This window comes from Pristiophorus japonicus, chromosome 15 (genome assembly GCF_044704955.1).
Source record: "Pristiophorus japonicus isolate sPriJap1 chromosome 15, sPriJap1.hap1, whole genome shotgun sequence".
NCBI lineage: Eukaryota > Metazoa > Chordata > Chondrichthyes > Pristiophoridae > Pristiophorus > Pristiophorus japonicus.
The window spans coordinates 34,160,306-34,187,615 of NC_091991.1; the positions used below are offsets into that span (position 1 = coordinate 34,160,306).

At 41.0% G+C, this 27,310-nt stretch overlaps 2 protein-coding genes across 2 annotated transcripts in view; both read left to right on the forward strand.

The window, feature by feature from the left end:
- cand1 (cullin-associated and neddylation-dissociated 1) overlaps positions 1-6,714 on the forward strand; it is a 29,857-nt gene extending 23,143 nt beyond the window's left edge. The window contains exons 14-15 of the mRNA XM_070900297.1: positions 1,076-1,183; positions 3,558-6,714. Of these exons, the coding sequence (XP_070756398.1) occupies positions 1,076-1,183; positions 3,558-3,782 (333 nt within the window). The 3' untranslated portion in view covers positions 3,783-6,714. The remainder of the gene's footprint in view (positions 1-1,075; positions 1,184-3,557) is intronic.
- A 3,510-nt stretch (positions 6,715-10,224) lies between these two features.
- LOC139281447 (uncharacterized) overlaps positions 10,225-27,310 on the forward strand; it is a 37,820-nt gene continuing 20,734 nt past the window's right edge. The window contains exons 1-5 of the mRNA XM_070901611.1: positions 10,225-10,334; positions 13,328-13,388; positions 22,612-22,864; positions 23,782-23,883; positions 24,062-24,188. Coding sequence (XP_070757712.1) covers positions 10,266-10,334; positions 13,328-13,388; positions 22,612-22,864; positions 23,782-23,883; positions 24,062-24,188 — 612 coding nt within the window. The 5' untranslated portion in view covers positions 10,225-10,265. The remainder of the gene's footprint in view (positions 10,335-13,327; positions 13,389-22,611; positions 22,865-23,781; positions 23,884-24,061; positions 24,189-27,310) is intronic.

The following is a 27,310-nucleotide window of genomic DNA, read 5'->3' on the forward strand; positions in this document are numbered from 1 at the left end:
CTCCTCTCTTCTCTTTCCCCCCCACCCCCTCCCCTGACTCTCTCTTCTCCCACCCCCTCCCCCGACTCGCTTCTCCTACCCCCTCTCCCTTCTCGCTTCTGTCCCTCCTCCGAACCTGATCTATCTCAGGGAGGTGGGGGGCTGCTGGTGGGGGAGGGAGGCAGAGAAGCGGCGGGGGGGTTGAAAGGGAGACTGGGGGGTGGGGGGAGGGGGAAGAAGAAAAGAGAGAGAGAGACTGGGGGGGTTGGGTGGGCAAAAGAGAGACTGACTGACTGGGGGGAGGGGGAAAGAGAGAGACTGGGGGGAGGGGTGGGCGGGGAGAGAGAGAGAGACTGGTGGGGGGGTGGGAGGATGTACTTTAGCTGGGGAAGGCATGCACTTGTGCTAGGGTAAGGCACTTTGGCTGGCCCTTGCTGTCTTCCGGGGAGCTCTGTCCTTTGTTGCTTCAGGAAGTCAAAGTGGATCAAGTTACAATTTGCAAAGTCAGTGAGACCTTGGGATGGGCGGTTCCAGTGAAACTTCAGGGTGTGGCTTATCCTCCAAGGGCACCAACCGTAGAGAAAGGGTGGAGCATGGTGGCCATTTTTGCAGTACAAATAAGCGCATCCTATTTAAAAAAATATCTCACTGGAATGTCAGTTCTTACGTGAACCGAGAAGGTTTGTATTGGCTATTTTATCTTGGAGACATCACCCTTGTCACACATTGATCTTTGCCATGTGTTTACTGCTGCACAATTTCCAGCGAGGATTAGTGAACAGTGATCAGGAGCCCTAACTTTGTTTTACCCCCCCCCTGTCGCCACCTTTAGCATAGGGACATTTGAGGCCAATTAAAATTCAGCCCAGATCAAGGTCAGCCTACTCAGTGCATTATCATCAACCAACTCTAAATGCTTCAAACATGGCTCAGGACCACACCATGCAGTTGATTTACCCACTGTTTAGACTTTATTTTTATGTACTACTTATAGGCATTTAAAACCAAGAGGTATGTTGAAGGCTGGTTATTGATATTTGGGAAAATATTGTAGTAAGCGAGTTTATTGTCCATGCTCTCTTTTTTAACCTAACAGATGCTCACCTTCTTGATGTTAGTACGATTATCGACTCTTTGTCCAAGTGCAGTTCTACAGAGATTGGACAGGCTGGTGGAACCTTTACGTGCTACCTGTACAACTAAGGTATAGAGATGTCCACTTTATATGTAATTTTGGAGGCTATACAAAAATCACACTTGTTGCCAGACTACTTATAGAGCCTTGAATTATCTGCTGTTGTGCTGATTCTCACCAGGTTTGTGTATATACTCTCAGTGCAGCAAGGAGGTAATGAGTTGCATAGCCCTGGAGGTGCTTCAACAATGCTCAAATTAATTATTGGCGTTTGGAGCTAATGATTTCTGCTGTGTTGACACAAGGGAAAACCTTCAATAACTTACACAAATGTTCTTTTAAGAAATGATGCCATAGGTTTACTTGGAATAAACCATTTTTCTGGCTTATAGCATAAGATCACTGCGGCACACTTTTTTCAAACTTTAAAAGAATTCAATTTGATGGCAGTTATTGTAGAAAATAGTACGTGCTTAAAATTTATATCCAGAAAATGCTAGAATTGAAAATTTAGACACCTCATTTAATATTTGTTTTGAAAATTTTATTTCCAGTAATTTTGTACAGTAGCAGTACAATTTTGCATTATATTGATATCTTTGTCACACATGTTTTGGAGGTTAAGTAACTGGATTAGAAGTTGGTGCCAAAATGTTAATATTTTTAATGTTGGTAAAATGCTGGCAGGACTGTTTGCTTTTTAACTTTAAAATATACATCAATGCAGTAGATTGCTGAGGAATATTTTAAACTTTTTAAAGTTTTAAAAGGTTGGCTTCATATTGACTGCAGACAATATGAATCCAAACTCCCACCCAAAGCTGAAACCTGAACAAGCACTGATTTGTGAGTTGAACTGCATACTCTACAGCAATATAAAATGTGCACTGTTAGGGCCCAATTTTGGCCATGACTTGCATCAATTTTTTTGGAGTAAGTTTTTTCTGGCGTAAGTTTAACAAATGCCATTTTCCCCCCAAAATTTGCTCCAGAGTAAGTCAGTTAGGTACGATTTTTTTAGTTCAGTTTTTTTTCAAAAGTTCCTAGACATGCCAGTTTTGGCCATTTATGCCACTTTGGCCAGCTAAAACTTACTCCAAATCGAATTAGGTCAGCGTATGTAGCCAGCTCTGAAAAACATTGCAGGCAGTTAAGAATTTGGCGCAGGTTAGTACATTTAAAGCACCGACACTTAAAGCACTAAACAAAACACAAAAATAAGCATTCAACAACAAATAAAAAATACAAGGAAGTTGAGAACCTGCACCAAGACTTACAAAGCACTAAACAAACCACAAAAAGTAATAAGCAATCAATCAGTAACAAATAGAAAAATAGAAGACCTACCTTTATGTCAGAATCAAGTTTTTTTTTTAAAAGTTCTCTTCTCCTCCCCCCACCCCCCCAAAATCAAAACTCTCAAGCACAACCATCAATAAATAAAAAATAAAACTAAAGTCCTACCTCGGCTCGGCCCAGGAAGTCAACGGGCTGGCCGGCCGATGCGGGAGGCCACTCGGCCGGGGATAGGGTGCGGCGAAGATCGGGGCATCCCTTCGGCTGGGGATAGGGACTGCGAGCATCGGGTCTTGCTCACAGCCCGCAGGAGCGTGTGCGCAGCTGCTGGCAGTGCTTTCTGCGCTGGCCTGTTGCTCCGCCCCCCCACTTCACAAGCTACGCCACGCTGGGACAGCGGAGAGTGGGCAGGACGGGGCCCCTTTTTTTTTCGGTTCCGTTTACAGCACACAAAGTCGGCACATTTAAGGTAAGTGCACCGAAAAAAGTGGTTGGGGAAAATTGGGCCCTTAGTGTCTTACAAATTACCTCCTATGATTACAATAGCATCATGCTATATTATGGAATCTTTATTTGCAACACAAACTGTATACTTTGGGATGTGAAGTTGGGACACTTGATGCAAATATAGATCTGATTTTTAAAAAATTCTTAAATTAAGGTTTTGTTTCTATTTAAAAAAACTGTATTGAGCAGTGAAAGCATAATAGAACAGTAGCTAACAGACCTTTTAAAGGGTTGTTTAAACATTGGCTCATAATACAGATGCTGGGTGGTCTGCAAAAACTGGGATAGTTGCACTAATAATTTTCTGGGCTTGTTTCAGATCTCCACAGTTAGTGATTCAATTCATCTATTTAAAAAGGTGTGACAGATTTTTGTTAGAGTTTATGATGTCCAGAATTATATAATTAATCAAGCATGTTTCATCTAAAACATGAAAAACATAGGAATATTGAAACTTTATTACCAGTTCTTTTCCTCCTTCCACTTGTTCCTCCTCTTCTTTCCAACCCACACAAAATTTGGAATTCTTTCAGTTTGTTAACCCATAAAATTGTAAAAAAAACGAAATAACTTTATAAACCTAAAAAAATGATTCCTTGAAAAGTTTCAAAAGGTTTATTGTCATGGTTTGCTTTATTAGGTAAAAGCGAACTCGGTCAAACAAGAGTTTGAGAAGCAAGATGAACTAAAACGCTCGGCCATGAGGGCAGTTGCAGCACTACTGACCATTCCAGAAGCAGAGAAAAGTCCACTTATGAGTGAGTTTCAATCTCAAATAAGCTCCAACCCCGAGTTGGCCGCCATCTTTGAGAGCATCCAAAAGGACTCGTCTTCTACTAGCTTGGAGTCAATGGACACTACCTAAATCTTTTCTTCCAAAGAAGGAATCTTTAATTCTTGTATTGATGTAATGCACTGGAATTTCAGTCAGTACGCAAGCAAAAAATATCTGTACTTTGAGCTTTAAGCTTATGAATTCATTTTTACTTTCATGGAAATTCTAGTTTTTGTTTATTGTTGCTTTTTTAGTGTTTAACCCAGAAAGTCCTTGTAGTTAAAGTGGAAAAAAATAGTGTAAATTACACGGAACATTTCATTGTTATACCACATCCAATTCAGCAGTATTTAAAAAGGCGATGCAATTGTAGAAGTAGATTGTGTATAGGTATGCAATAAGGATATTGGTGTGCTGAATGAACTTGGAATATAAATGTTCAACTTTACTCCCAAGATTTTTTTCTTTCAGGAAACTTCATGCCATTCACTGTATGTGATTTTTGTAAGAAAAAAAGGAGAAAAAAAATGTCTGTTCATCTCTCTATTGTTTTGTTTCAGCTTGCTAAACAATAGTTAAAGAACTCTGCTTTGTGAGATTTATTATATTAAAATGGTTGGCACAGTTCTTAAATCATAGGTTGGTACTTCCAATTTCTTGGAATGACACTTTATTTCCATGAATGCATTGATACTGCATGGGACATTCCAATATATATATGTTCTGTAAACTGTGTTTTGTTTGGAATACAAAGCTTGAATTCAAAAGATGATTTTATCCTGTGCACCACTAATGCCTTGCTAGTTTTATTGATCTTATAATTTACATTCAAATAACTTTTTTCAAGTAAAAGTAGAATAAATCTGCATTGAAAACCATACTAGATTGAGTCTAACTCAAATTAATAGGAATGTACTGAATTGGAAAGGCTCTTTTTTTCTGTCTGGCTGATCCCAAAGTTGGAAAAAAAATTCCACTTATATGGTAATTTATGTATCCCTCAAGAACCTATTTTGCAAAAAACAATGAAATCTCTTGAATTTTTGAACTATCTACCATCACTGTTTGTCTTGGATTAGAATGAGTTCCTTTATTTAGAGCCATGCTTATCAGGGAACGCTACCATAAATCAGTTCTGTTTTGGTGATCGTTAGAGCCATAAAATAGTCAAAAAATGTTACTTAATGCTGTGCTTCAAAATTGATAGATAACAGCTTTCACTTACATAGTACTTTTCACGTAAGAAAACATCCCACAGGCTTTCCAGGGGTTTGAAAGACATTGAGCAGGAATTGGGCAGGGGGGGGTGGGAGGTGGGGGGGTGGATTAAGGAAATCGATAAGGCAATGTCAAAGAAACTGATGCAGTGTTTGGATGGTACTGGTTAGGTAACTGGAAGTAAGTACACATGCTGCATAAATGTTTTTGGATTGGGGAGAATCATGGTGTGTGAAGGAAGATCACACAAACATCAGCTGCTCTTAATTCTGCCCATGTTATTCAAAAGCTATGTATGCTGGGTTTCCCTTTGTAATTTTAGAAGGTATTTGATACAATTTCAGTATATAGTTCATCTACATTTTAGAAAATGTGATTGCAGTGCAATCAGAATTTGAAAATTTGCATTTCAAATTTCCCCCTTTGGACACTGTACACGTCCCATGGTTTCCATTTCAGTGTTAATAGAATGGGCCCTGCTGTTACAATATTATGTGCTTGATTAAGAAATGTAATTTAAATGGCAAATATTCTGTAATATATGGGTAACTTGAATTATTGATCAATTTTGCCACCAAACAATGATTCTTGCATGCTTCAAATGGTCACAATGGCTTTTTTATGGATTCTTCATTAATGACTGAATTTCCATTTTGTTTGAAATGGCATCAGTTATCAGCAAATAAGTCATTCAGTTATTTCATCATTTCCCCTCTAGAATGAAAGTTGTGTGAAGCCTGAGCTGTGGGATAGATAACTTTTTCTCTAAAGTTACAATTTTTGGAAGCTACATTGAAAGTAAACTTGCACTACAGCTGGATCCTGGTGCATAATTAGATCTCTAACAATTCCTGGACTACGATTGATGATTTTTGTACTTCCTATCCATTGATAATTCAACAGCTGAATTTGGTAGGGGGCAGAGTGTATTTTACAGAAATCTAAAGCGATTTAAAGATCCTGAAATTTGGCTATGTATTAGTTTGTAGAATATTTAAAATGTTAATTTTTTGTTGAGCTTGGAATTTTATGTTTGTGTTTTACTTAAATGTGTATCCAAGACTGAGATTTTTTGTTCATTTGACTATATGTCTATTACAGACTGATACTTTAGGCTCATTCATTATATCTGTACTAGATTGATATGTCATGTTTGCTTATGTGTACATGGACTGGTACTGTATACGTGTACCCCAAACTGGTGCTTTATGCTTCCTGCAAGCAGCCATTTGAAATTTTTTTAGTGTGTCGATGCTGTACAATAATGCTTGAGGTGGCCAGAGACACTAAAGGCTTTGATGTAAATGGCTGTTATATACATCAGAGATCAATAGTCTGAAATGTCAATTTTGTTTTGGTCAGTGGAGCTCATTGGTGCCTATGGTGCTCATGAATTATGCATCAATGCCTTTGGTTTATTCTCTAATTGTATGTCCTCAGATTAACAATTCTGTATAATGAGAACTGGTTTAATACATTGGTGTTCTCATGTACATTTATTAGGTGCTTATTTAATGGTTATTTTCAACATTTTTAGCACTGATAAGCTATTTAAATCAATGTTGGTTCAAATCTTTGTTCTGTTATTACACAAAGTAAGATTAGTAGAACTTTATATAAACTGTTGAAGAAACAAAGATCTGCCTGCAACTGTACTGTACTGTACTTCGGCAAACAAATTGGTAAATAGAATCAACAATAGACCTTTTTTTGTATGGGTTGTAGTTGATGCGCAATGCATGTTTTGTTCATTTTAAAATGTTCAGTGAAGCAATGTGCATAAAAATACTGCTTTTTCAAACTACATATCCAGTTGCAACAAAAGATAATTTCATACAATAAAAGTGCATATTTATTTAAAAATATTAAACAAAGTACATTCAAGAAAAAAGGAAATAACTTGCATTTCAAAATCCCCATCACATCTTCATGATGTGCTAAAATACTGCACACCTAATGACTTACGGTTGAAATATAGTCACTGTTATTATGGTGGCTAGTTTTGTGCACAGCAAGTTCTCACAACCAGAAAATTAGATAAATAACTAGCTGATTTGTTTGTGGTGATGATACTTGAAGGAAGGATTGTTGGCTAGGGTACAGAAATACTTGTTCCTTCCTCACATAATATCCACTTGGACAGGCTGACGTGGAGTCAGTTTATTGTCTCATCTGAATGATGGCACTCCAGGCATTGCGCCATTCAGGCATTACTACCTCATCCACTAGCCTAAACATCTACCTCCTCTGCCACAGTGTGTACTATCTACAGAAGGCACTGCAGCAATATGTCACGGCTTCTTTGGCAGCACCTCCCAAACCGATGACCTCCACCACTTGGAAAGACGAGGGGAGCAGGTCCACGGGAACACAATCACCTCCAACTTTCCCTCCAAGTCACACACCATCCTGTTCTAGACATATATCGCTGTTCCATTATTGTTGCTGGGTAAAAGCTGACTACCTAACAGCATTGTGAGAGCACCATTGCCATACACCATACACACCATAATGTTCACAGAAAGGCAGCTTCTCAGGGTAAGTAGGAATGGGCAATAAATGTTGGATTTACCAGTGATGCCTACATCCTGAGAATTAATATTTTTAAAATCTGCTTCCTTTGTGGGTCAAATGGGTGATACAGTATATACCGTATATACTCGCGTATCCTACGATCTCACGTATCATGCGACCCCTAAATTTTCATCCCCAAAACATGATTTTATCATATATCTCATGTATCATGCGAGTCACTTTTTTGAGATACCAGATGCCACTAGGCTAGGCTTTCAAACAAGTTTAACAAGTACCCAACACGTAACAAGTACCCTAACACATAACAACGATCGAATACAGACCTTAACAACCGAATCATGAAACATCGAGTGGATTCTGTTGTGAAAGCTGTTTGCGAATCGAACACCGATATAGCAATCATTCCAGCTGGCTTGACTAGCGTCGTTCAGCCACTTGATGTATCCATTAATAAGCCATTTAAAGACAATATAAAAAAGAAATGGAATGACTGGATGATGAAGGAGAGAAATCATTTACGAAGGGAGGGAATATGAAGGCTCCGGATTTGCCTCTACTGTGTTTGCGGGTAAAAGAAGCATAGGCTGAGATAGATGGAGATTTGATTGTTAAAGCCTCTAATAATGCAGCAAACTTCAGAGGGAGTTGTGGGTGGCGATCTCTAGACCACAGCAAAGATACAGTACAAGTGACAATAGAGGCTGCAATCCAGCCCAGGAGATACCTGCCGAGATTCAGCGTGGATACGGTCTGCTTAACAGCCTAACAGCCTAATCTTGGCCAGCACTTCACCCCCCAAATTTAGGTTACAATTTAGGTCTTCAAAAGTCGCATGATACGCGAGTATATACGGTAATCAGAGAATGGTTACAGAACAGAAAGAGGCCTTCTGCCCCGTCGAGCCCATAGCGGCTCTCTGCAAGAGCATTTCTGCTAGTACCACTCCCCCACTCTTTCCCCGTATCTTGCAAAGTTTTTTCCTTCAGGTACTTATCCAATTCCCTTTTGAAAGCCACGATTGAATCTTCTTCACCCTTTCAGGCAGTGCATTCCAGATCCTAACCTTTGCCTTAAAATGACAGCTGCCTGGTAAATGATCATTGACTTATACACTACAGTGCTGGTGGTCATATGTGAGTCGCATCAAATTTATTTAGATTATGGCATTGTGCAAGGGAACACGTAGGACCACATGGGTGTCGATTATAACTCCCTGGACCTTCGGGAAATCTGATTTGTGGAAATGCGGTGCCATTATACTACTGGTAGTTGTCCAAGGAGGAGGAGATAAAATTGATTGCCCAAGCATGGGTGACGCTTAACACATCTGTGGACAGCTTATGTTGTTGACGATCCTGGTCCTTGAGAGCCATTGGTATTGCTGTATCATTGGGGGATTTTGTTTGCAGATCATCTTGCAGCATTAAACTCAACTGTCTCATGGTGTTCCTTGTGAATTGCACTACTAACAAGTTGCGGCAATGGGTGCAAAGTGCTCGTGGTGCAGCCTGAGCTGCCTGCTTTCCTGCTTATATCCTCTCCAAAAAGGGCAAGTGCAGCAGGATTCCACTGGGGAAGTTTATTGTGACACTTATAGAAAGAAAGATGAAAAATGAATGTTTAAACAATAGCTCCAAAGGTTACTGAATGAGTGGCAACAGGAGAAAAAAAACATGCAAGAGAAGGTGCAGAAATAGCTTTCAAATATTCACATTAATAAGGGTCTTTTAAAACTAATTTCACAAACAGCAATAGAATGAAAATAGGTACAAGATCCACTACAGATCGGAAAAGTTGTTTTTGGCGCATGCGCCATTGAAAACCGGCTTTTGCAATGCCTTCCCGGACTCGGGAGGCCGGAATTTCATTTTTTTTAAGTTAATTCGTTCATGGGATGTGCGCATCGCTGGCAAGGCCAGCATTTATTGATCTTGAGAAGCTGGCGGTGAGCTGCCGCCTTGAACCGCTGCAGTCCGTGAGGTATTATGTTTTAAAATTGCCTATTTCATTAAAGACTGAATTTTCCAAATGTGCATTGAAGTCAGCAAGTGATTATACTGCATGGCTGACTTGAGCAGTCATGCCCAAAGATAAGTATTACAGGAGAGGCTGGGCTGCCAGTGGAGGTCAACTGAATATGAGTTATCGCAGCTGTCGGTGCAATCCAGTGAATGGGTGTAGAATGGGCATGGTGAGATTATAGAGTGCTTTCGGGAAGTTGCCAGTGGAGCCCAGTTAATGTTTGTAGATTGTATGGTGGTGGGAATGTTAAGTGCAGCCCCTTAAAATCATAGGGTGAGTTAGATTCGCTGCCAGTGGAGCCGGTGAATAATTGCAGTGATCGTGGCTGGAGTTGTCAGGAAAGTCCAGTCGATGATTCGAGTGTTTTAGTGGAGCTCAATGAATGATTGTAGAGCGTGAGTTAGTGGAGCTTAACGAATGATCGTAGAGCGTGAGATTGTAGTGTGTTAGCGGAGTTCAATGAACAATTGTAGAGTGTGTTTGTGGAGCTGAGTGAATGATTGTAGTTATTGGAGGTACCGCGTGTTTCTCGGCGGGAGGTAGACTGACTGCTCCAGCCAGGATCGCGGTGGGAGGCGGCTGCTGTTTTCTTCACCTCCCGGGGGCAGCACCACAATGGACTCTCGCGGTACTCTGGATTGAGAATCCTTTTTTAAAAAAAAAGAAAAACTAATCTGCTGGGAGAATTGATTTTCTTTTGCCGACTCTGCAATTGAAGTTGGGCGGTGAAGTTGAGGCGTCTTTTGCCATTATTTTCTTGTGTTAAAGAGTTGGGAGAAGATCATTGCATGAGATGATATGCAGCCGGATTCGGCAGAAAGACCCTTAAACGGGCTTTTGTTCGGCAATCGGGAACGTGTTGGCGAAGTAAGAAGGATCTTGTGTGTTGGAAGTAAATGGGCTGTGTCGCCGTTTGCATTACTGAGCCGCGCGAAAGTAGTAGCCCCGAGGGAGCTGATGGTTACTGAGAAAGGCTTGGAGTGGGACAGTGTTCAATCATGCTGCTAAATATTTCATTGCCCACAACGTTACTCTCATTCAGACAAAATGCTGAATGACATTATACTTTATATAAATGTACTTGAGACATAAAATTCCTAACAATATGGTTAGCTTTTAATTCTTTGTACACCGGGCTCTTCAGCAGCAAGGAAGGTCAGCTTAGTTGTACCGACCATTGCTGAGATTTGCAGACAAGTGTCCTTTCCTTTGCTACACCAAAGGCATCATCTCTCACTGTTTTGAATGTATCTTTTTTTTAACCGCCCAGTGATTAATGCTATATTATTCAATAGAAAATGTGGCTATCCAGGATGGTGTTTGGGTTTTAGAATTAGCAATATTATTCGATTATCAATTTTTCAGAAATTGTGACTTTCATCTTTTACTTGCTGCTGCAATGAGCATTACTGATTTTCACTTGTAAGAATTTATTGAACTTTTAATTAAAAGTTGAATTAAAATAAAAACAGAATGCTGGAAATCTCAGCGGGGCAGGCAGCATCTGTGGAGAGAAAAACAGAGTTAACATTTCGGGTCGACGACCCTTGGTCAGAACTGCCGAATGTTCGAAAAGAGCACATTCTTCAGCAAGGGGGAGGGGAAGAACAAAAGGGAAAGGTCTGTGATGAGGTGGAAGGCAGGAGAGATTAGAGAGACAAAAGGGGATGAGGGGCTGAATTGATGAATTGAAATGGTAATGATAGAGTTGAATGCTTAAATAAATACTTTCATTTTGAAAACCTCTAAAGGTAAAGCTGCTGTCTAATCGCCAGCCTAAAATCTATTTTCTCTCAATAAATACCTTTGCAAAACTGGAGATAAGCTTGACGGGGAGTGGGGCCTTTGTTTCCAAGTGTGTGCAAAATGTTTATACTTGGAGGAGAAAATATTTTGCTAATGACTGCTTTAATATTCACCATTAGCAGAATTTCCCCCCTTTTTGTAGTTGCATTAGTTAGTGTTAGTTGCACGATTTATAAGGTTCGCGTTGTTGATTGGGAGGTACATCATTAATTGTGACAAGGTACTGAAGGCTTTATATTCATAAAGGATACAAATCTCAGTACCTGTAAACGTAATTAGCTTAAATATCTCAAATTCATATTATAAATACTTATTATCTAGTTCTCTATATCTTTTATCCAACTAGAATTTTGCTTCTATTTATTTGTCCATAACTTGTGATTGATGCTTCTCTGGTAATTTGTGCAAGTGCAAACAATATGTATTCCTAATTTAATCTATAGTATTTCAATTTTTGAGTTAGTTATCTAATAATCCTTTTGTAAAATGTCAATTCTTTGAAACTTCATTGCAATAAGTTTAAGCAAAAGTTTTTGCATTTGTAATTTGTTAGCCCATTATTTCTGCCTCTTTCCTGAAGGTGCTGAGTTATGTTGGGATATAGTTCTATGAGTGGTGGCCTCTTGTGCATTCCCCGATTTTACTGGCTCCAGCATTAGTGGCCGTGCTTTCCGCAGTCTTGGCCCTGAGCTCTGAAATTCCCTCTCTAAACCTCTTCTCTTTTAAGGTGCTCCTTAAAACCCACCTGTTTCATCAAGTTTTTCGTCATCTGTCCTAATAGTTCCTTCTATGGCTCGGTGTCAAAAATGTTTTTTTAATTGATATTGCTCTTGTTAAGGGCCTTGAGACATTTTACTAAGTTAAATGCACTATATAAATGTAAGAAGTTATTGAAGTTCCCCAGCGTTCAGTGTTGCGACTATTACTGTTGCTAATTTACATTCATGATTGGATTGAGAAGCTCAAGACCAACGGATCACCAAAATGGTTACATACCTTTAAATAACTGCAGCAGAACAGGAAATCGTGCTGTGCTGTGTTTAAACAGAGGCAGTCCATTGCGTGGGCGGGGCTCAATACGAATATATAATCAGCTGGAATTTCAGGTGGGAAAGTAAGTTGAGCGATATCTTACTGCGCATTGTTCTAATCTCGTATCTCTGAATTTTGCTGATCATCAGAACTCACTGAATTACTGCGGGATATTTTGTTACTGACTGCTAGCATTTTCCTATATGTTAATCAGTCGGATTTTCAATGTATTTGACTATTTCAAGAAAAGGTGAAAAGTGATTTGGCACTATGGGGTCACTGCACAAGACCAAGTTAACTACCAGTGAACAAAGGCTTCAGAGGGAGATATCTGTAAGTGCTTCTGTATTAACTTTAAAAGTGAAATTATAAAAACATAACTTTGCCATTTGTCTGTTAAATGGCTAAGAATAGAGAATAGTAATTATCTCAATCAATCCATTGTAACAAATTGTTAATTTGGTTCGAATAATTATCTCCTTATACCAAACTAAATATGACATTTCTCTCACTGAAATGTGATAAAGAATTTTAATGAGAAATATTGTATCTGGTTTACCATCAGTAATTTCTTGAGCTTCTGTGCTGTCAGTCACAATAAAATAGTGGTTCCTTGAAAAGTGGCTAAGGCACTACAATAATTCTCTATGCAGAATTATCCTGAACTCCACTCATTGGCTTAGGTGGAGGCTAAGCCTCACTCAGCAATGCATTTTGTGATCTAAACTATAACTTCAGAACAGACTAGCTCTGGATAGAAAATAACCATCATAGAGAATGTCAGATCACCCAGATAGTGAGCTTTTTATACTGCAGCTGATCTAAAGCGAGACAATATATATGTTGCTTCCAGTATATTTAGAATATCAGAGTGGGACATTGTTAAAAGTATCATATTTGTCAATATAAATATATGTAGCTGACTTATTAAACTTGTTGGTTGTATATTTCAAAATCTTTAAAGCTTGTCCTTTTTATAATTTGAATGGTATGAACATTTTCAAATTTGAACATATTTACAGAATCATGTCACATTGCACAAAAGACCATCAATAAAATCGCAGGAAATACTGAGAATAACAGGTAAGATTAAAAGTTTATGAAAATACAGAATAGCATATGGATGAATTATAGATCTAATGAACATGGTTTTATTTTGGTTTACAACCAGTGTGTACACAAATACTGAAGCTAGTCTTGTATGGAGACGTGAACTATCTTCAACCAGCTACTTACATTTTTCTTGCGTTTTTGTGAAAAATGTGTAAGGGGTTGTCAGTAAGGACATTTTTAAAAGTAATGAACAATTGATGGGGGAAGATTAGTGTAACAAAATAATAAAACTGGTTTATGACTTAATTACACACTACACACAAGAAATCTTCATCTGATGTGAATTGTCACAATAGCACAGCAGACATCTGCTGCTTGGTACAAAAAAGTGCAGGTGGAATAACTTGCATAAACTCAATGTAAAAACATATAGATTAGAGATGTAATTTTCAGAAAATAGAGCTAAATCGAGACTATTTTCAAATGTTTTGTGACAGTTTAAATATTATTTGAAAACTTCGTGCTTGTCAGAAATTTGATGAGATGGATTTTGACACTAGTTTTCATTTTGTGACAATTTCCAAGCTTTACATCAAAATGGAAATCTAATTTCTGTCATGTCTCCTGAGGGAATTCCTCCGGTTCTTTTGCATCCTCACTTTGATGCTATTTTCAGAATGTCTTTCATTATTAAGTACTTACGATACAATTTTCAACTGATTTAATCTGAAATAGTCACAATAGAGGATAGGTTGGTACTTGAGAGAAATACATAGAATCATATGCCAACAGTGAATTCATTTATACTACAGGTGTAACGCAATGCGCATTTAAATCCTAAAAAAGATAGGGGTAGATCTTGACTTTGTGCGATAGTGTAAAACCGGGTGACAGCAAGTTGGCAGCCCTTGTTACATCTCTCCTGATTCCATTGAAGTCATGAGACCCACCTCTATCGCTATCCCTCCTTGTCCCTCTTGATCTCTTAGCAGCCTTTGACAGGGTTGACATCCCACCCTCCTCTAGTGCCTCTCCTCCGTTGGACAGCTCAATGGGACTGCACTCGCTTGGTTCCGACCTTACCTATCGCATCATAGCTAGACCATTTCCAGCAATGCTTCTCTTCCCGTCACTGCTCAGTTACCTCTGAATTTCCCCAAGGAACTATCCTTGGCTCCCTTAACAACTTATAGTTATATAGTGCCTTTACCATAGTAAAACGTCCCAAAGTGCTTCACAGGAGCATAATAAGATTAAAAATTGACAGCAAGCCAAAGGAGGAGATGCTAGGGCAATAGGATGGGTGACTAAAAGCTTGGTCAAAGACATAAGCTTTAAAGAGTGTCGTAAATGAGGTGGAGAAGTTGCTCCTTAGTGACACCATCCAGACTTGACTATTCCAATGCTTTCCTGGCCGGCATCACATTCTCCGCCATCCAAAAACTTTAGTTCTCCCAAACCTTTGCTGCCTATGTACTATCCCGCACCAAGTCCCGCTTACCCATTGCTCCGATGGTTGCCGAACTACATTGGCTTCCCATCCCTCAATGCGTCAAACTTAAAATTCTCATCCTTGTGTTTATATCCCTATGTGGAGTTGCTCCTCCCTAATCTTCCTGTCCTTCATTATTCTAGTGTGAGGGTGGCAAAGCAATCCTGAGATTGCCATCTATGAAGTCCTGCTTCTGATCTTGTTTCCTAATCTCCTAAATTAATTTTGCAGGACCTTTGGCCTTTGCCTACATTATTGGCTCCCATTATTGACCATGATAACTGGTCGCTCTCCATGTATAATCTTTTTTAGTCTATGCAATATGTCCCTCACCTTAGTACCTAGGAAGCAACAAAACCTCCAGGACTATAATCTTCTCTTACTGTGGAATCCCCTACCACTACTGCATTTCTAACTGTGTTGTTAATCTCCCCCTCCTTGAACCATCTCTTCTTTGATGGTGCCATTGATGTTTATTTGATAGCCTGCCCAGAGTCCTCATTTTCCCAACCGTAAGCTAAAGCTTTAAAGCATAAATTGCTCTGAGAACTCCTGTTGTAACTGCACCTTCCTGCCTTTTACTGTTCACCCATTTTTCTGCTTTCTACCTCTAACTAGTATGATTACCCTTTTAAACTCTCCCATTGTAAACTAGTCTCTCTCCCTGATGTGCTGGTTTGTCTCCATCTCCTTTTCAAGTTCTGAGATTTTGAGCTTGAGCGCTGAGTTGGTGACCTGTCACACAGCCACGTTTGCCTGAGTCAACACCTATTGCTCAAAATTTCACATCTTGCAGAATGACACATTGCTTTCCCTTCCTCTGCAAACACATTTAGGTTTAGTTACCTGGTTATGGTAGCATAGTGGTTATGTTATTGGACTAATGACCCAGAGACATGTTCAAATCCCACCACAGCAGCTGGGGAATTTAAAAAAAAATTAGTTAATTAAATAAGAATTTGGAATAAAAAGCTGGTATCAGTAATGGTGATGTAATTGTTGTAAAAACTCATCTGGTTCACTAATGTCCTTTTTAGGGAAGGAAATCTGTCCTTACCTGGTCTGGCTTATATGTGACTCCAGACCCACAGCAATGTGGTTGACTTGAAACTGAAACCGAAACCTGACTCTGAAATGACTCTGCAAGCCACTCAGTTGTACCAAACTGCTATAAAGAAGTCAAAATTCAGGAACTCCCTACCTAACGGCACTCTTAGCTGCACTCCACGGACTGTGGTGACTCACCACCATCATCTCATGGGCAATTAGGGATGAGCAATGTTGGCCTTGACAGCGATGCCCACATCCCATGAATGAATACAAAAAAACATCTACTTTACTTGTGTATAATACCAGCTAGTACAGTTAGCATCTCCTTTCACCATTTCACCTAATTACTATTCTCTCTAAATTCCTGTTTTTAAAGTCTTCTCTTTTTCCCAACAGTCCATTATCAGCTCATTCTGTAAAGTGCTCTCTACCCAGTCTTGGACAAGCCTCAATTTCCTTCAGTTACACATTGGGAAGACCAATGCCATCATCTTTGGCCCCGCCACAAACTCTCTACCCTTGCTATTGATTCCATTCCACCCCCTAGCCATTATCTCAAGCTGAACAAGACTGTTCATCCAATCTCGTGCTGAGCTTCTGACCCCATATCCTCTTCATTACAAGGACCGCCTACTTCCACCTCTGTAACATCACCCATATCCACCACTACTTCAGCCCATCTGCTTTTGAAACCCTAATTTATGAATTTCTCACCTCCACCTCTACTGGCCAGCCTCCTGCGCTCAGTCAGCAGGTTGTGGGTTCAAATCCCACTCCAGTGATTTGAACGCAAAAATCTAGGCTGACATACCAGTGCAGTGGTGAGGGAGTGCTGCGCTGTCGGAGATGCCGTCTTTCAGAGGGTATTGAGGGTGTGGAATTCTTGAAATGCATTCAAGAGAACTTTTTTTAGTCAGTATGTAGCAAGCTCAACATGAGGGGGGGCGGTTTTGGATTTAGTTTGGGGAATGAAGCTGGGCAGTTTGAAGGGGTATTAGTGGGAGAGCACTTGGGTGCCAGTGACCATAATTCAGTCAGATTCAAGTTTGTCATGTATCCTACTACAAACAGTAGCCATGTATCTCAAGGTGTGCCACCAGAGGGCACTGCAGTGGGAGACTTGTAGATTACCTGTACAGGTGTGCCTGGCCTAGTATAAAAGGCAGGCCACCAGATGTGATCCTCACTTTGGAGTTATCAATAAAGGACTAAGGTCACTCCAGTTCAAGTATAACACACTGCCTCGTGGAGTCATTATCAGAGCATCCAAGGACATAACAATTGGCGACGAGATTACGGACTTTCATGTGAAAATGGCGACCCTTGGTATGTTGCACCAGTTCGCTGATGGTGATAATTGGGACCCATTTGTGGAGAGGCTCGACCATTTCTTCATTGCAAATGACCTGGCAGGAGACAACCCGGCCACACTGGCTGGCAAGCGCAGAGCTATCCTGCTAACCAGTTGTGGGCCCACCATCTATGGCCTCGTCAGGGACTTGCTGGCACCAGCGAAGACGTGCGAGGAGTTCGTAACACTGATCCATGAGCAACTCAAGCCCAAGGAGAGCATCCTCACAGCCAGACACCGGTTCTACACCCACCGACGGCCTGAAGGCCAGGAAATCAGAAAATGCGCTGCAGACCGCAGGAGGCTGGCGGCACCGTGTGATTTTGGTGACCACCTCACCGAAGCGCTGTGGGACATTTTTGTCATTGGAATCGGCCATGTGGGCCTTTTTCATAAGCTACTGCCGGCGGATACCACAGTCACACTGCAGAAGGCCATCTCTGTGAGCCAGGCATTCATGACCTCGATCTGCAGCTCTAGGCAGATGACTCATCCTCAGGACTCAAACCCGGCAGGTACTGTGCACAGAGTGGCGCCTTTTAGAGGCTGGACTGTAGAACGCGAACCTTCTCGGGGAAGAGAGAACCGGCCCCCCGAGTCCCTTAAGTCAGAGTCCACTGAGGGGGGGCTAACCGAGTAGCCCCATGCTGGCATTGTGGAGGGAATCACAGGGCTCACCAATGCCATTTTATAGACTATGTATGCAAAGTCTGTGGCACAAAGGGCCACATCCAGCAAATGTGTAAGAGAAATATGACTCGCTGTCGAGGAAGAGTCTGCTGATGGCCATGAATCCAGCGCGGATTATGAAACGAGAGGCAGCTCAGCCCCATGACGAGGTATATAGCATGTTTACCTACACCACCGAGTATTCCCTGTTGAGGACAGAAGTCGAGATGAATGGCGTTCCAGTTTTCATGAAAGTGGACACGAGGCCAAGCCAGTCAGTGATGAATCAAGAAGCCTTTGAGAGGCTATGGGACAATCAAGCTGAACGACCCAAGTGGTCCCGGTTCAGGCAAAACTGCGCACCTACTTCAATGAACTTATCCCAGTCGTTGGTGGTGTGGATGTAAAGGGACTCCATGATGGCGCGGTGCACAAGCTATCTCTGTGGGTTGTTGCAGGTGATGGACCAATGCTACTCGGAAGAAGGTGGATGGAGAAGATCCATTGGAAGTGGGAAGATGTCACCCCTCCAGCGATCAACGTCCTCTGCGCTCAGAGGGAAAGCAAGCTCTCACCTGAAGTTGGATCCGACACCAGAGAGCAGACCAGCACAGCACCCGAGACACAGACCTCTCAGCACGACTGCGTGGAGATGATCCAGCTGGGACGACCCACCACACCTTCTAGGCTCCAGTGGCAGACTCCGGAGGAAGAAAATCGGATCCAAAGGCGACTTCCCAGCTTCAGTGACCGAACCCGGGAAGAAGAGGATCACTGCAGTCAACATAGTGGATGGAGGAAAGATGGTGCCCGAACCACGAGGTGATGCGCTGAAGAAAAAAATGGCAGCGGCCAGACCACGAGGTTCAGCGCTGATGGAGCAACTCGTGGCACCAAACGGAGAAGAGGATTGGGGTAAAGAAAGTAAGGCTCTCTTAAAGGAGGTCTACAACCCACACACTCGAGCAATGTAATAGCAACTGAGTTAGAGGTAAAATGTGTAACTGATGATCAGAGTTGTGTACACGCAACAAGCAAGGAAAAGTCGCGCGATCGGAGCTACAGGGTATTCACACTAAGTAATGAAACGTGCGATGTAGGATTTCAACTGCACACTGCGAATGCAGCGGGCAAACACCCATCGGGAACACATTGATCCAGTGAGCTACCCAATGCTGTAGCCTGCAACCCTGGGACCAGCGTTATGCACCATGGAGTGTGGCCACAAGCAGCTAATATACACGAGCTGCAGAGCAAGCGATCTCAGGAAGGCAACGGCACCGGTATCGATACCTGCCCCTGATTGGCTCCGCCCCTCAGGCACCCAATGGCACCAATCGCCACAAGCCTGAAAGAACAAACTGTGCTAAGGCGCAGCCCCCAGACACCATCGTCACCAAGGCCAGACCCGGGAACGAAGGGTCACCTGCAACAGTTCTCCAAAAGGGGACCAGGACCAGCCAGGATCGCAAATCAAACAACGCCCAGGCAAGTCTTCAGTTCCCTGTGCACTGCTCGACAGCTCCTCGGGAGCTGCCATGACCCAGGGCGCAAAGAAAGGACAGGAAGGTCACGGGCATCTGTGAACCTGCTCAACGCTAGGAGCAATGGCAGCAGCCCCAAGAGCAGGAAACTTGAGCCAACCAGGTTCCCACTGCCAGCACTGGGCACCGCGCCGCCACCAGACTGCCTGAACACCATCCAGCAGTCCTGGTACTAGCTTGTCCTTGCGCACCGGTCACCGATCCCCAGTACGTATCGATAATGTATCTCGCCAGTCTAATGTACTTGTTTCACAACTGAACCACACGTAATGCAAATTTGTTTTTCTGGACTTGAATGTATATGAATGAAATAAGCCTCCGGCATAATCTATATGTGGGGGTGGGGGAGAGAATGGAGTGGTCAGGGACACACACACAAACAGCATCACCAGCACTCTACTGCCAACGAAACACCAACCACTCACCCAAGATTGAGATGACCCACCAAGGGTCAATCAGATCGAGCTAAGCCCAGAGCATAGTCAATGCAGAGGCAATTTGCACTAAAAGCTTGGGGGGAGAGTGATGTCATGTATCCTACATGGCTACTGTTAGTGCTATCACAAGGTGTTTCACCAGAGGGCAATGCAGAGGGAGACTTGTAGGTTACCTGTACAGGTGTGCCTGGCCTAGTATAAAAGGCAGGCCACTCTGGAGTTATCAATAAAGGATTAAGGTCACAACAGTTTAAGTACAACACATTACCTCGTTGAGTCATTATAGGAGCATCCAAGGACATAACAAAATTGATTATGGATAAGGTCAAGGATAGGCCTGGAATAAAAGTCCCAAATTGGTGAAAAGTTAATTTTGCTAAAGTAAGGAGTGATTTGGCCATGGTGGACTGGAAACTGCTACTTGTGGGTAAATCAGTGTCGGAACAGTGGGAGGCATTCAAGGAGGAGATCTGGAAGGCTCAGGCCAAACATATGCCCTTAAAGAAAAAGGGTCGGAATAATAATTCTTGAGCCCCCTGGATGTCTAGGGACTTATAGGGGAGGATAAAGCAAAAAAGGGACGCTTATGTCATATACCAACGGCTAAATACTATAGAATCTTTAGAGGAATATAGAAAGTTAAGAGGCAAAATTAAAAAGGATATTAAGAATGTTGAGAGCACGAACAATTCTTGACCAGTAAAATTAAGTAAAACCCAAAGATGTTCTATAAATATATTAAGAGTAAGAGGGTAACTAAGGAAAGGGTAGGGCTTATTAGAGACCATGAGGGTAATCTTTGTGTGGAGGCGGAAGATGTTGGTAAGGTTCTTAATGAATACTTTGTATCTGTTTTCACAAAGGAAAGGGGCAATGCAGATACTGCTATCGAGGAGGAGTGTGATATTCTGGATGAAATAAATATAGTGAGAGGAAGTATTATGGGGTGTTTAGCAGCTTTGACAGTAGATAAGTCCTCGGGCCTGGATGAAATGCATCCCAGGCTGTTGAGCAAAGCAAAAGAGGAAATAGCAGAGGCCTTGACCATCATTTTCCAGTCCTCTTTGGATTTGGGCATGGTGCCGGAGGTCTCGGTCCCCGTATTTAAGAAGGAAGAAAAGGATAGGCTGAGTAATTACAGGCCTGTCAGCTTAAATGGATGCTCTTTACCTGTCCGCCATTGTTCATTGTACATAGGTTTATATGTAACCTTCAAAGCTGCTGACCGAGGGCCATGTGGCTCTTTGTCGGCCGGGCGCGGACACGAGGGGCCGAAATGGCCTCCTTCTGCGCTGTAAATTTCTATGTTTCTATGTTAAACCAAGGCCCCCTCTGCTCTCTCAAGTGGATGTAAAATATCCCATGGCATTATTTTGAAGAGCAGGGGAGTTATCCTGGTATCCTAGCCAATATTTATCCCTCAGTCAACATCTAAAACAGATTTATCTGGTTATTATCACATTGTTGTTTGTTGATGCTGGCTTTGCGCATATTGGCTGCCACGTTTCCTACATTATAACAGTGACTACACTTCAGAAAAGTACTTCATTGGCTGTAAAGGGCTTTGGGACATCCCGTGGTCATGAAAGGCGCTATATAAATGCAAATCTTTTCCCTTAAACTTTCGCTCATCCAAATACATTGATGCCCGTCTACTATCCTACACCAATCCCTGCTTACCCATCACCCCTGTCCTCACTAACCTACATTGTCGCCTAGTTCCCCAACAACTCAATGTAAAATTCTCATCCTTGTTTAAAATGCTTCATGGCCTTGCCCCGCTCTATCCCTGTGACCTCCTTCAGCTCAACTTGATATTGGATCAAAGTTACTTAGATGGAAATGGCTGGTGCCATTTGAGAAAGGGGTCAAGCAACAAAGACCTCAGCAATACAAAAGTGAGTAATTGCTGAATGCAATTTTTCATTTTGATGGAGTTCGTCATGCCAAAATCTACTGACATTTACCTTTCTTAAATGCTTTACATTGATACTGATTTGGGTACCCTAGCAGGAACCTAAACATCCATGCACTTCACTGGCAGGATTGACAATCAACAATCAAAGTATTTAAACCACTGATTGGGGGCACATAGATGGTATAATCTGGAGTTGCAGAGTATATACATTACAATCTTGGTAAAGTGCTAAAGTGCAACATCCCCACCAACACCTGGGAATTCCTGGCCCAAGAACGCTCAAAGTGGAGGGAGAGCATCCGGAAGGGTGCTGAGCACCTCGAGTCTTGTCGGCGAGAGCATGCAGAAATGAAGCGCAGACAGCGCAGACTCTCCACCCACCCTTTCCTCAACAACTGTCTGCCCCACCTGTGACAGAGACTGTAATTCTCACGTTGGACTGTACAGCCACTGGAGAACTCACTTTGAGTGGAAACAAATCTTCCTCGATTTTGAGGTACTGCCTATGACTGACTGACATTACAAACTGATATTAAATATAAATAACTTTTTTAAAAGTTGAGAAATAAGGGAATACATGAGGGGAAAAGCTATATTAATATTTAGTCATTTTAGTGTAGTACTTTACTGAGAACATATTGCCTAAAAATACTTTGGACAGAATTATCAATTAATTGGTACGGTAATGGGCAAAATTCCACCAGTTTTGAATTCCTTTGGAAGTTGATGTTTTCAAGCAGGAATAATGAACTTAGAATTGGCATTTCACTTTTTAAAATATATATATTTTAGATGACTTATTGGCCTCATCAAAGCAGCATCTCAGTGGTGTTACAGAAACGAAAACATGTCTGCAAACGTCAGTTCCACATCTTCCAAAAATCAGCTGTGCAGTCGTTCAAGAGAATGCTGTAAAAGGAAGTGAAATGCCATTTTCGAGTATTGTTGACTTCTTCATGGAAAGGAAGAGAACTGTTAAATGGAATGGATTTCAATGGCAGAGGTCCAATATATCTGTGCCCAGCAATCTCCCTTTGGTAATAAGGTAGGAGAATTCCATTGCTACATTTACTAATCTGAAAACATTATCAGTTTAACATTTTATTTCCCTATTTGGAGTTTAAATTTATGGAGTGATTATCCTTTTTCCTTTAAGCAAGAAACTTCAAAATTAGACCATTAAGGCTCATCCTGGAGTATTCCTTTATTATCAAAATTCATTATTTTCTCAATGAATAATTTGGAATCATTTTGTCTTCACAATAACAATGCACATTGCTCTTAACTCAGTGCTTAAACTACACACAGGCATAAACTAAAATTTAGTCACTGAAAAGGTTGGAAGTTTTTTCATATAATTGTTTAACATCATTGCCGTTTCATAGAATATACGGCACAGAAACAGGCCATTTGGCCCAATCAGTCCATGCCGGTGTTTATACTCCACTCGAGTCTCCTCCCGTCTTTCCTCATCTAAATCTATCAGAAACCCACTTAGTATACAGACTCTTCAACATCAGGTTGATTAACAGATGAATAACGGACATTTTATGGACTTTAATTCATGACTGGAAAAAGTTCTGTTATTAAGGTTACCGTTTTGTTGAATCAGCATAGCTGTAACAAGCAATAGTCTTAATAGCTGGTAACAAAATTGAGCATATAATAACTGCAGATGGTAAAATAAGAGATGCATATAGCTTGACAATGAACTGCTTTAATCTTTTCAAAAGCATTCATTTTTATAAATTGTATAAAAATTAAATGTTCCAATTTTAAAATCTAACCTCTACAAATAAATGTGTTAAATGAAGTACATTAAGTAGGCAATATATTTTTTTCAATGGAAACAGAAAATTATTGCATATGGTTGATTTTAGTTTGATAACAGGAATTAATTCATCAAAAGTGGAGTGTGTAGTAAGTAGTTATGGACTTTTTGTTACATTGTACTAATTTCAGAGGCTACAGGAGTAGGAACAGTATTAATATGGAAGATAACGAAGAGTGTATAGGGAATAGAAAAGTAAGAAGATGTTGCATCTTCGAATCCAGCTCAATCAGGTTTGTACTTTTCAACTTTGCTCATTTCATGACAAGACTTTGTATATTGCACCGCAATGCACTAAGGACTCCATTCATATGTAAATGAAGCAAATATTAATAGTTTCACTTTTAAAATATTGGAAACATAATTGAGTGGAAGTCTATAAAAAGGTCTGTTTATTTACATATTTTACAGGAAAATTCTGCAAAATTCAGCAGAACAATCAACATATACAAATCCAAATTGCTTAGGAGATAATGATGAAAGGGATAATTCATCTTTGCAACAATACCATGGACCATTATCAATCAAATACCAGATGGTAAGTTCATTTTAATACAAAATTCTACTTGTTTTGTTTTATTATTCATCAAATGAGTGTTCTATTTTCTACTAGTATTGCTATTTATCCCAATAGCTTGCTTTTCCTAATTAATAGAAGAAATGTTACAATTAAGGCTTTTTCCACCCTTTACTTCAGGTCAGTGGCTTAATGACATTTCCCATAAGCAGAAAAGGTCTCGTGAATTTAAACCTCTGTTGCTTGCTGCTGTATTGGTCTAACACAGCCCAAGCCTAACAATTAATCACAGTACATTGATTAATGGAGAACAAGCAGGATGTCAATACATTTTCTAACAATTTGGAGGTGGAAAACTTTCACGGTATGAGACCACTTGGTACAGATTGGCCAATTAACTAAATTTATTGAGTTAATATATATTATTTATTGCAACCTACAGCACAATTGATAATTGCAATACATGCAACTGAGGTGATGGTTTGAAACTGACTGTTGGTCCCAGCTTCTCTTGGCAAACTCTTTAAAAAGGTCAGGTCTGATTTTAACTTGGTCCACCAGCGGGAATGGGATGGTAGCGACCCTAAAATTGGAGTGCTGTACTTACTGCATTGTTCCCGCTCAAATCCTATCCACTATCATTTTGCCCAAGAATCAGGTAGGAGCTCATTAAATTATGCAAATCTGGGTCTTATAATGTACATGGCACACACTCTTAATTTCTCCCCTGGTATTGGGAACAGGATTCTGGTTACAGTTAACACTGAGAACAGACCTCATGGAATCAGAAAGAGCCTTAAGTCCCTGAGAGTGACCCAGATATCCTTTAGTCTCTTTTGAGATGATGTCTTGTATACTTTGCAATCCAGTTGACATTGTTCTCTCCAGATGATCTTCCAAAACCTGTAGCTCTTTCAGTGCCTTCACATTGAGTTGACTGACTTGCCTGGATCTCATGAAGAGGGGGAAGGTCTGTAGATGCTCCAGCAGCTTCTCCTTTCTCCAGGAGAAATGTATGATAAATTGAACAGAAAAGGCAAGAAACCACCTTGAGAGTTTCAGAAACCAGCAAAGGATAACCATACAATTGAAGGGAAAAAAATAGAATGAGAAAACACTAGCAAGAAATATCTAAACAGATTGTAAGAGCTTTCTACAAGTATATAAAAAGGAAGGTGAGCAAGAGGAATTAAAGGAAATGATAATTAGTAAGAAAATAGTGCTGGAGAAACTAATGGGACTGAAGGCATATAAATCCCCAGGGCCTGATGATCTGCATCCCAGAGTACTAAAGGAGGTAGCCATGGAAATAGTAGATGCATTAGCTGTCATCTTCCAAAATTCTACAGGATTATGGATCAGTTCCTGCAGATTGGAGGGTGGCAAATGTAACCCCACTATTTTTTTTTAAAAAGGAGAGGGAGTGAAAACGGGGAACTACAGACTGGTTAGCCTGACATCAGTAGTGGGAAAAATGCTGGAGCCTATTTTATAAAGGATGTGATAACGGCACACTTGGATAATATCAATGGGATTAAACAAAGTCAACATGGATTTATGAAAGGAAAATCGTGTTTGACAAACTTACTGGAGTCTTTTGTAGCTGATAAAATAGATAAGGGAGAACCAGTGGATGTAGTGTATTTGGATTTTTAGAAGGCCTTTGATAAAGTCCCACATAAGAGGTTAGTGTGCAAAATTAAAGCACATAGGATTGAGGGTAATATATTGGCATGGATTAAAAATTGGTTAACTGACAGGAAGCAGAGAGTAGGAATAAACGGGTCTTTTTCAGGGTGGCGGGCAGTGACTAGTGGGGTACCACAGGGATCAGTGCTTGGGCCCCAGCTATACAATATATATAAAAATGATTTGGATGAGGGAACCATATGTAATATTTCCAAGTTTGCGGACGACACAAAACTAGGTGGGGTTGTGAGGAGGATGCAAAGACGCTGCAAGGCGATTTAGATAGGTTGAATGAGTGGGAAAACACATGTCAGATGCAGTATAACGTGGATAAATGTGAAGTTATCCATAAGAACATAAGAAATAGGAACAGGAGTATGCCATACGGCCCCTCGAGCCTGCTCTGCCATTCAATAAGATCGTGACTGATCTGATCATGGACTCAGCTCCACTTACCCCCCCGCTCCCCATAACCCCTTAAACGATAAAGGGATAAGAAACTGTCTATTTCTGTCTTAAATTTATTCAATGTCCCAGCTTCCACAGCTCTCTGAGGCAGTGGATTCCACAGATTTACAACCCTCAGAGAAGAAATTCCTCCTCGTCTCAGTTTTAAATGGGTGGCCCCTTATTCTAAGATTATGCCCCTTAGTTCTTCTCTCTCCTATCAGTGAAAAGATCCTCTCTGCATCCACCTTGTCAAGCCCCCTCATAATCTTATACGTTTCGATTAAGATCACCTCACATTCTTCTGAATTCCAATGAGTAAAGGCCCAATCTACTCGACCTTTCCTCATCCCCGGAATCAACCGTGAGCCTTCTCTGAACTGCCTCCAAAGAAAGTATATCCTTTCGTAAATATGGAAACCAAAACTGCATGCAGTATTCCAGGTGTGGCCTCGCCAATACCTTTTATATAGCTGTAGTAAGACTTCCCTGCTTTTATACTCCATCCCCTTTGCAATAAAGGCCAAAATGCCATTGGCCTTCCTGATCACTTGCTGTACCTGCATACTATCCTTTTGTGTTTCATGCACCAGGAGCCCCAGGTCCGGCTGTACTGTGGCATTTTGCAATCTTTCTCCATTTAAATAATAACTTGCTCTTTTGATTTTTTTCTATCATAGTGCATGATCTCACACTTTCCAACATTATACTCCATCTGCCAAATTTTTGCCCACTCGCTCAGCCTGTCTATGTTCTTTTGCAGATTATTTGTGTCCTCACACATTGCTTTTTCTCCCATCTTTGTATTGTCAGCAAACTTGGCTACGTTATACTCAGTCCCTTCTTCCAAGTCGTTAATATAGATTGTAAATAGTTGGGGTCCCAGCACTGATCCCTGCGGCACCCCAGTTGTTACTGGTTGCCAACCCGAGAATGAACCATTTATCCCCACTCTCTCTCCTCAGTTGGTTAGCCATCCTCTATCCATGCTAATATATTATCCCCAA